The sequence below is a fragment of the Anopheles marshallii genome, chromosome 3 (genome assembly GCF_943734725.1).
Source record: "Anopheles marshallii chromosome 3, idAnoMarsDA_429_01, whole genome shotgun sequence".
Classification (NCBI taxonomy): Eukaryota; Metazoa; Arthropoda; class Insecta; order Diptera; family Culicidae; genus Anopheles; species Anopheles marshallii.
The window spans coordinates 18685051-18695433 of NC_071327.1; the positions used below are offsets into that span (position 1 = coordinate 18685051).

The window sequence follows — 10383 nt, forward strand, 5'->3', positions numbered from 1 at the left end:
GAAAGCTTTTCTCCTGATACTAAAGGGTCTCCGTTTGTTTGCCTCGTATTGGACATCTTTGATAGCTTTTTTAGAATAATTCGCGCACCGCGAACAACCGGTTTATTGCGACAGTACTCCAAACTATACACTCTTTCGAAACGATCTTACAAATCGCACCGCAAGCTCGTCTGCAAATGGCTGCTTTTTAAAAACACACAATATCGGAATCAACTCTTTTTGCACTTAAACAATCGAATGGCCTTACAATGGATGGGAGTGCGTTACGCGGGGGAAGCGAAAGATTTATTGCAGGTGATCAGGGATTAGGAAGTTGGTAAAAGCCAAGGTCTGCCAAGCGGACCCGCTCTCGATCATCACGATCGTGTAGGATTTGTGTTGTTTGTTGTTGATGTTTTCTTTCTCGGCCTTCGATGAAGAGTAGTCTTTAAGCAAACATGCCTCGTCTAAATGCTACCCCAGAAGGGAAGGGAGGAATTGAACCTGAGTTGAGGCGGGCTCCCAGCTGCAACTACCTTTTGTATCTCTATATTTGCTATAAGCTCAATGTGCGCATTATGTGTTCAGCAGTAACAACGGCATTTCGCGCGATCTTCAACCAGAACCAGCGTTCCGGAGATCTTGCTGAAGAAGTCAACTCGCCGCCTCCCCCTTGTTGATGTCGTTTAGTAGCACTCGTTTGCGTGTCGACGGTTCCAAATTGTGTGCGGTTGCGTTTTCGTTGTTTGATGGGAAAGATTTTAACAGGCACTGCACTTTCGATGATCGGTGATCAAGAACGGAACAGTGCATTAGATTAAGGTAAAGCTAGAGGCCACATAATAACTAAGGAAAGTATAAAGAAATGAACGTTTAAACTAAACAACTCCGAGGGGAATCTAAGCGTGTAACGCGTATAGCTGACCTCTCACAAATACACACACCGAATAAAAGGCAGTGGTTGGAAAGGAATTTAAAAGAAACCTAGCATAAAATATCATAACCATAACTAAAAACCAACAAACAAATCCAAACACTCGATAACTGTTAAGTATAAACGTGATAACACTCAAACAGACACGACATACGCCAAGCATTATTTGTTGTATTTAGTAGACACATATTATCGTGACCATGGCACACCCGGCTGTTGTGCTCATGTTCCACTGTTGCTGGAGGATGCAACTCACAGAAGATAGAAACAAAACAAACACACAGACAGACTTCTGCATACCAGTAATTCAAATTAAACTAAATGAAATTAGTATAGCCAAATCTATAACAAACCCGCGATCGGTTGATGTTGAACAGGTTATGTTTTGCTTGCGTTGAAGATGTTGAGCACATTTTTCGGTTACATTTGTACAGGCAATCGAAGCCAAAGAGTCACTATAAAACTCATCCTAAAGCGTATCGGGAAAGGGTGAAATAAAAGAGGGGAATAACTATAGCGAATATAGTATGTGTAGATGTCGTTGTTGAACCGTAGATAAATTAAACGTGAACATGATTAAACGGGGCAGAAGATAATAATATTGGTGGACGTCTGGTGAATTATAATGGAAGCAAAAACCACACCCACACAATCCATAACCCGCATGCAGACGTGATCTTTTGCGATCGTGACCGTCGCTGATCCGGTACGCGTATCTGTTCGTCCGGTTTGATCGTGCAGATATTCAGCAATGGAAAGGAAATAGTTAGTTTTTTTTATGTTAGAACAACATGGCACGGATTTGGTATGCAAAAACACAGGGAACTCGTAGCATCGTTCTGGAGCATGACTCCAGAGAACCGCCATGGAGGAGGAAGCAGAGAAACAATCTTACTAGCACAATTCACTAGACCGATCGGAATATATTTGTTAATAGTCAGAATTGTACAATACCATCTTCTGCGTTAGGAAAATAATTTACATGTTGTTATGTTACTTTTTATACTTTACCAAGATTCGAGATTCGTATTCAAGAGGATTACAGAGCATGGTGCGGATATGTAAAAGCAATAGAGCATGTACACTATCTCACAAACACACAATTATACACCCATCCACAATCCTGAATACCACACATTCTACAAAACGTTGAAAGGAGTTGATGATCGGGGAAAAACAAATCTTCGTAAAATATCAACACCTATGAGTTTGATAATGAAAATTGTATGTTGTGCGTCTATTTCGTTTCGTTATATCTCTTTGTATAATCCAGAGTATGAAATTATTTTTATATTTGTGGAAACCAAATACATCCAGCATCAGAATAAAACATCGTTGGAATATAAAAAAAGGATATCATTGTTTTAATAAAATAATTCGAACTGTATATTTACCAAGAGAAAGTGGATATCCAACTTGAAATGATACGCTTTGCATAGTAAAAGAAGAAATTACACAGTTGTTTTGAATGTTTTATTAATTTTAACTCTCAACAGCCGACAGCAACTGTCAATTTGAAGCTGTTGAAATATTTCACTTACGTTCTGAAAACTCACCACACTACGAAACCCATTTCGTTTCACAAAATCATGCAATTAGACGTGGGAAATTAATGGAAGATAGTTCAGATTACTCTACGGCTACAATAGCTCCACTAAAGTACCAGACCTTTACTTCACTGGAGTTTTTCGTCCAACCTGTGTGGAACATGAAATATTTGACTGGTGAAACATTTCAACAAGCGATAATGGTGAATGTGGTGAACGAAACCCATTGCTGTTAGCCTCAAATTCGCTTTTAATGTAGCATCTGATAAACAATGTACTTTTATAGGAGTCTTATTTGAAGCTCACGTTTAGAATTGCTGAAAAATGCTGCAAAATTGAGTAACTTTCGCCGGAGCAGTATATTAGCACAATAGGTGAAACGTGTGGTTTAGCATCCCTGACACGGTAGACAATTTCAACCGGCATTTGCGGTGGTTTCATTGTGCGATTTGACTACGAGAGTCAGTTAGAAACCTCACTTCAAGGCGGAAACAGAGATGTAGCTGTTACCGTCTCGCTTGCATTCGCACTAGAGGGAGTGAGAGCAAACGATATGAATCACCTCACCGACCGGTTCTTTCGCACCCGTCGCGTGTGTCGAACAACCCAACGACGACTAGGCTCAAAAGCGCTTCCGTGAAAATTTCTGCACACGCCGTCTACTGCGAGCCCGCTAGAGTGTGCTGCACGGGAAACGGTTGCGATCAAAGCGAGTGGAGCAGTCGTAGCAGTCGAGTCAAGTTGGTGTGGTTTCCGTGGGAAAGCAGTTAAGTTTTGCTGAAAGTGTGGTTTTTCCCAATCCTGGAGGAAGCGAAGTGCAAGTCCCGGTTTTGAGCGAGAGGAGCGAAGGTATGAATGAGGAGTGGGACGTGGTATTAATTCTGGGTGCAAGACCTCCGTGAACGAACGCGAAATAAAAAAAAAAACGAGATCTTACCAAAATCTTACCGATATCCCCGGCAACACGCAACGTCGTGGTTGGATGAGAGAGGGCGGCTTTGCTGTGTGAACGATGGAAAATCGATCATCGGGGAGCCATATTACAACTAATACACACGGATGCAGACGCAAGAGATAGGCCCACGCGTGAAAAAAACGATCCTGAAGTCTCTGCAATGGCGACAAGTAATGCAAACCCTTTGATAGAGTAATGGCCACCGCGAGGTTAGAAGTATTCGATTGGCTTGGCACGCACACACACACCGCGCGCGGCGTACATCCGGAAGTCGGTTTTCGATGGCACATTTCTTGCAACGGCGGCATGCAATTGCACTGCGCCCTCTATCTTCGAATGGTGGGCTGGTTGGCACAATGGCGACCCCCGGGGATGCAAGGAAGCCCCCAACGTAAAAGTGAAAATCGGCCACATCGCTATTACGCATTGTCTCGGTCGAGGAGGAAATTTGTTCAATTGACGATTGGATGTGGCCAAGAGAGAGGGAGAGAGAGAGAGAAAGGATGTAAGAGGAAGAAGAGTGTGTGAGGTTGAATGTAAGGAAGAGGGTGAAGGAAGAGAGATGGGAATGGGTGTAAAGGCATTGTGAGGAAGAGAGGGAGCGAGGGAGAGAGAAAGAGAAGGTGACATTGTTCTAATCGCAGTGTCGGAGGAAAAAGCAACTGTAATGGAGAGTTCCGTTGTGTGTGCGTGTGTGTGAAGGTCATGGGTTTCTTCGTTGCAAAACCTTCTAGCAGCAATAGCGAGTTAGCGGCCAGCAGCAGCTTTCGATTCCGAGCAACCAACGCCAACTCTGGGGTACTACCAACATTGGACACTGAAGAATTCTTCCGTACTATGGAAAACGAGGCAATGCGGTTACATTGTCCTATACCCAGAGACACGCACACATATCCGTGAGGTTTGCCGCGGCGGAATGTGCCAAAAAATGCATAATTTAGTCCATCCCGGAGGATATAATGCGACCAGGAAGATATAAAAATCGCTTATTTCATATTCGAGTTAACGCCTGAGATATGGATAGTAGAGAAGGGAGTTCTGTGTGGGAGAGAGAGATAGTGGGAGAAGGTAAAACGAAAGAGAAAGAGAGTGAAGGGCTACAGACGACATCTTGGAGTTTTCATCGAACCCAATTTTTGCTTCCTCGCGCGCGCTTGCTGCTGGCGAGAAAAACCCACACATCACAATGGCGATGGGGACTCCTGTGTAGATTTGCATCAAAAGGCAGAAAAAGCAGGCCTGGTTGCCGTCCGCCCTCCTCGTGTGTTCGGCTTTGTCTCCGCGTCCTGTGTTTTGTGTGCGTGTGTATGTGTGTGTATCGTAAGTCCCTCAATAATTCCGTCCAGAGCATCTCAAGGCCTTCCCCGGTTCCCGTGTTTCCTGAACTCTGAATCCGTCGGGCACGTTCCGGCTCATCCGTGACCAGAACAAAAAAAATCAACGCGCGCGCCATCAGCGAGCACAATATCATCCTTACAAAGCAACACAAAAAATGGTGTACCTAATTTTTATTCCGCAGAGTGTGCGAAAGAGTAAGAGAGAAGAGTGAGAGCCAGCCGGTTTCGCCAAAGATAGTTGGTTGGTTGGTGTGTCGAGATATCGAAGCAGGAAGGGAGAGAAATAGCGAGAAGCCCCGCGCGCGCTTACAGCCTACTGAATTTCTTTAGAAGAACTAAAGTCCCCAACACACCACAGAGCAGAAAAGATGATGTCGACTAACACTTGCTTCAAGTGCGATCGTCCCGGTCATTATGCCCGCGACTGCCAGAACGTTGGAGGCGGCGGTGGCCGTGGAGTCGGTGGACCGCGTGACCGTCGGGACTTCGGAAGACGGGAGAAGTGCTACAAGTGTAACCAGATGGGACACTTTGCCCGTGACTGCAAGGAGGACCTGGACCGGTGCTACCGGTGCAATGGTGAGTAGAGAGCCTATGATATCTTATATTCTTTAAAAAATGAAATTTCTTGTATGTCTGATGGTAGAAATATGCCTTAGAATTTTCAGAGCAAAGCACATTTTGTTGGGTTATGTTTGCCCTCAACGCGGTGTCGTTTGACGTTGGCAAGAAACCGGCGACAACCACCATGTTGTGTGCCGTCTGCGTGCGTGGCGACTGTTCAATTTTGTGTATTGGTGTGTTATGTCGTCACACCGCAAATCATCGTCCATTACGCGTTGCAATCGCAATCTTTTTCCCTCAACCTCATGGAGAAGATTTCCTCCATTACTGTATCGAATTCGGATTTTAGTTCACCTCATTTGAAGTAGGTAAAACTCCATTTCATAACTGGTTTCCATTATGAAGTGTAGTTAGAGCGGCAGCGAGAGTTGGCAGACGCACACACACCCTGGTTGCCGGTTACCGGCTCTCTGCGCTCGTACAAAACGCAAAACATACGCAGCCGGTGTGGTTGTGTGTGCGTGTATCAAAAACCTACCGCCAGATCGCGCTACCATTGACGACACGCACACAGCCAAAACCCCGGTGCATAAAACACGTAAACGGTGTGTGCTCTGTTCTTGTTGGAGAACGTGTGTTTGTGTGGGGCGATTGCTTCGATGGCCGGCGGCAGCTGCGACGGCGATCTCTTCACACTTTTGTGTGCCAAAACCCACCCCACGGGGAAAACGTGATTTTTTTTTTCTTGCCAAGCAAAAATTATATTGCGTCGTTTGCATTTCTTCTTCGCACGATTGCCGGCGGGTTTTGGTGGACGTTGAGTACGCAATTCTATTGCGTACATAATTCACTGTTGTGAACCTGAACCTGTCTTTGCTCATCAAGATGAATAACTAATTGTGCGATTTAATATGCTTTCCATTCTTATCTAATGTAGGGAAGTAAATGTTACCGTACTCTATTAGAACTTTTGATCGCGATGGTGGTGAATCGCATGTGTTCTTCGCAATTTCTACTTTCAGTTTTTTCAAGGTCTACCTAATTACACCAGCACATTTTATCCCCGCCGTTCTCATTGACTGGCCTGGCAACGTGTAACTACGTGTACCGCGCCACCACATAAGCAGGGGTTGGCAAACTTCCATCTATCGGCGGTTTTTTTTTTGGTTGCTGTTGCATGGTTTTCATCGCTTTCGAGCAGAAAATTGTAGCTACAGTAGATACTTGTTCCTTACCCATTAGTTCCTGCATCTCGTGCGCACTGGGCTGCGAAGTGGGATGATCAATGGCGTTGATTATGCATACATAAGCAAAACCTATGGATTTAAGCCGTGTTTACCTGTTTAAGCAGAATAATGGAAAGGGGAGACGTCTCGGTTTTAATTTTCCTCTAGCCGATTTTTCCCTTCCCATAAAACGGGGTGATTGTACTTGTGAGCTGTTGAAACCTGAAATTAATCGATGCAATTTAATCGATCATCAACACCGACGCGCGGCTATTGTGGTTTACTTTCCAGTGTCAACGGTTTTCTTTTATCGATTAATATGCATCTTGTTCGTTTTGTGCTGGAAACAGCTTTCTCTAAAAGACACACGTAGAGTAGGCCAGTGTGAAAAGTCCGTGGGTATATTTTTTTTCTCAAACACACCTCAATGGGGTAGATGAGGAGGGAGAATGGGTTGCCGACCGATTGTGGGCGGTAATGACGATGATGATGACGAAAGTGCCATAATGTGTGGTGGTGTGTGGTACATGCGCGCCATGCAAGAAGCGCTACATCACCAACATAACACGAAGGCGCGCGCGGTCCGCAGTCTCTCACTGCTGTCTTGTCCGTGTTTTGGTTGTGCGTGTGTGTGGGAATTTTTTCTTGTCTGTCCCTGTTGGCTGTTGAAAGAAAACTTTAGCCTTTTTTAACAGCGGAGAATTTTCCTGAATTGAAGAATTTCATCCGTTTCTTCGCCCATATCTCAGAAAACTTGAAATATTGATAAAGTTATTACACTGTGAAAATAGCTCTCATTTTGCTATACTTGTGTGCTTCGTAACTGTTAAAGATTTGAAATCGTTGAACTTCTGATATGGAACTTCTGATTGGGTTATCAGCGTTAGCATCAAACTAACAATTTGCGGTTTATTTCAACAATCATTAATATAGCTGGCTTGCGATAAGAAAAAGCATGGTCAGATAGACCACAAATCGATTATGTTCGCACAAGGAAATCGAGCCTACTTCTCGTGCCACCGATAAGAGATTGCTTAATGGCATTGTACCTAAGCCCCAATGTGAACCCCCGCGAAGAGAAACAGTAGAATGAAACATTAAACAGCCAGGATCTTCTATTGCTAGTAATATTAGCAAATAATCGTTTCTCTGTAGTACTAAATTATTCTTTTTTTTCATCCAATATTAACAGGCAGCGGTCATATCGCGCGCGATTGCAGTCTGTCCCCGGATGACTCGTGTTGCTACAACTGCAACCAGAGCGGCCATCTGGCCCGCAACTGCCCGGAGAAGAGTGACCGCGACATGAACGTGTCGTGTTACAACTGTAACAAGAGCGGCCACATCTCGCGTAACTGTCCGTCGGGCGACAAGTCGTGCTACAGCTGTGGCAAGATCGGCCACTTGAGTCGCGACTGCACAGAGAACAAGGGTCGCGATTAGAAGTCGGGTTACTCGTCGTGGTGTGGCAGTAACAACAACACTGCGGCGTATTTCCGCTTGCCACATCAGTCCTCCTCCTCCTCTTCTACGGCAGCAGCAGTAGCTGCGAATGCATCAACATCACCGCATCAGCAACAGCAGCAGCAGCAGCAACAGCAACATCATCATCATCACCAGCAGCAGCAGCCGCAGCACATGCAACAACAGCAACAGTCGCAGATGAACCACCATCAACAGCAGCCACCAACGGCGCCGCCACCCCACCATCATCATCATCATCATCATACGCATCATCCAGCGGCGGCGTCGGCCGGTCCACTGCACGGTATGCCTCACGGCGGACCGCCCCATCTGCATAACATTGCTGCACATCAGCAGAACCACCACCATCCGCAACAGCAGCCGCCCCCGCCACAACAGGGTCCTCCGCACCAGCATTATGCACACCCGCATACGCAGCAGCAACAGCAGCAGCAATTGACCTTTGCCGAGACGACCAAGTCGACCATTCTCAAGACGGCGACAGCGGCCGGTGGTGGTACTGGCGGAGCGGCTGGTGCGACAGGTTACGTTCTGCAGGAGAATTACTATAATTCAGCTACGGCGGCCTCATCGGCTGCGGCAGCTGCCGCACTGATCGGTCACTCACCGTACGGTGTTGGAACGGTTGTTCCACCGATCGGTGCCGGCACTGCTGGTGTTGGTGCCACAATATCGGCTAGCAAGCCTCGATTCAAACTCTAGGCGCGAGGACGAGAAGGGCACACATATACAGTTAGCTGTATAAACCCCTTTTATGACAGATGAAAAGTAGTAATGCTGATGCAAGCAGGGCTAGGTTGTTAGGAGGAGACCGGGATTGATGGGCAGTACAGTACGCGGGAAGAAAACAAGAAAGTACACGACCCGGAAGAGTAAAAAAAAACAGCAAAAAAACATGAAATGAAAACTTCATTTATTATAAACAAACACTATCCTTAAATATTATTGATTAAAAGAAGAAAAAGAAACAAAAAATGAATACAAACAACAAATCAACAAAATATGCATTATATTATACACACTCTCAAAACGAAACGAAGCAGTAGCAAGGAAGACACTCTAGTTGTGAAAGGAAACGGGAAATGATGGCAAACAACAAAACACAACCCCCTTTGAATTCGCTCTCACACCGCTTCATCTCGATGAAAGTCACGGAAGTTTTGAGGAACTTAAAACCACTCCGAGAATGTAGGCTTCAAATCCGAATGAGTGATGAGAGGACTATTAGCTAACTATTGTGGCAAGGTGTGTGACATCCGTGTGTCATCAGTACGTGTCAGATGCGCATCCACTTTTTTCAATGTTCCCCATCAAGGAACGGTGTACCGAAAGTAAACAACGATACACATTATATATTGCCTATGTTTTCAATGGGCACCGCATCTCAGTACGTGAAAAAGAGAGGCTTAAATTAAACAAACTTTCGCATAGGAAAAACATGTTCCAGGGGTGTGTTGTAGTACCACTTCTCTCAGCTGGTAACTGGGAAAATGAATCAAGGAGACACAGTGAAGGGGTCATTTGTCTGTTGTATTGCCACATTTTCTTTTTAAGCGAAACTGCAAAGTGTGTGGTAGGGATTCTTAGGGAAGTGACAAATCCTTCAAACACGGAACGCAGTTAATCTGTGCGAGATATGAATTTTTTTTTTTTAAAGAGAGAGTCCATTGATAATGTCTTTAAAAAAGCTCGATGCGGATGTAAACAGCAGCAGTAGTAGCAGCAACAGCACGCGTGTGTGTTCCGTTGCGTTGGTAGTTAAAGCGAAAGGCTATAGCGACGGCAAAGGACACACAAACAAACAGAATCGAGAGGAGGACAGATGTGGTTTGTTCTATCTGTGTGAAGCGAGAAGGAGGTGTAGTGGTGGGGCAGCGTATCGTTGTTATTGGGTTGCGGACGCGGGGAAAGTATGTCCTTTAAGCATACCGATTTGCAGGTGGAAAGGCAAAGACGCAAGCAAAACCAAGAGCATATTTGACGTGAGTGTGTGTAGTAAGCAGCAGTAGCAGCAGCAGCAGGAAGATTGGAGCACTAATGATGGTGAAAATTGAAGAATTTTGTAATAGTGGTTAATTTGAATTATTGTGCAGATGGCGTAAACAAAAAGAAAAGTAATCCTAACACGAAACAAACAAAAAAAAAACACACATCCTGTATCCTGTTGCTTTTGGTGTTTGGACGAAAGTCGATGATGTTTGCGAGCGTGTTATAATGTCCGATGGTATGGAGAAACGATGAAAGAGAAATCTGGCGACAATCCGGGTCGATAATGGATGATGGGTGAGTGTGGTTGGAAAGAAGCGAAGGAGAAGTCTGTCCGGTAGTGCAATTCGAGTGCGCAACTCTTCACATT

General features: G+C 45.0%; 2 protein-coding genes across 2 annotated transcripts; both read left to right on the top strand.

Moving 5' to 3' along the window:
• The first annotated feature begins 5110 nt into the window (after positions 1 to 5110).
• On the top strand, positions 5111 to 8079 carry LOC128711615 (CCHC-type zinc finger nucleic acid binding protein-like). Its single transcript, XM_053806495.1, has 2 exons — positions 5111 to 5331; positions 7735 to 8079. The coding sequence occupies exons 1-2, from the start codon at positions 5121 to 5123 to the stop codon at positions 7983 to 7985; spliced, it is 462 nt and encodes a 153-aa protein (XP_053662470.1). The 5' UTR covers positions 5111 to 5120; the 3' UTR covers positions 7986 to 8079.
• Positions 8080 to 8180: 101 nt separating this feature from the next.
• LOC128712308 (forkhead box protein B2-like) lies at positions 8181 to 8729 on the top strand. Its single transcript, XM_053807203.1, has one exon. It carries the CDS (start codon positions 8181 to 8183, stop codon positions 8727 to 8729), a length of 549 nt encoding a protein of 182 aa, XP_053663178.1.
• Positions 8730 to 10383: the final 1654 nt, after the last annotated feature.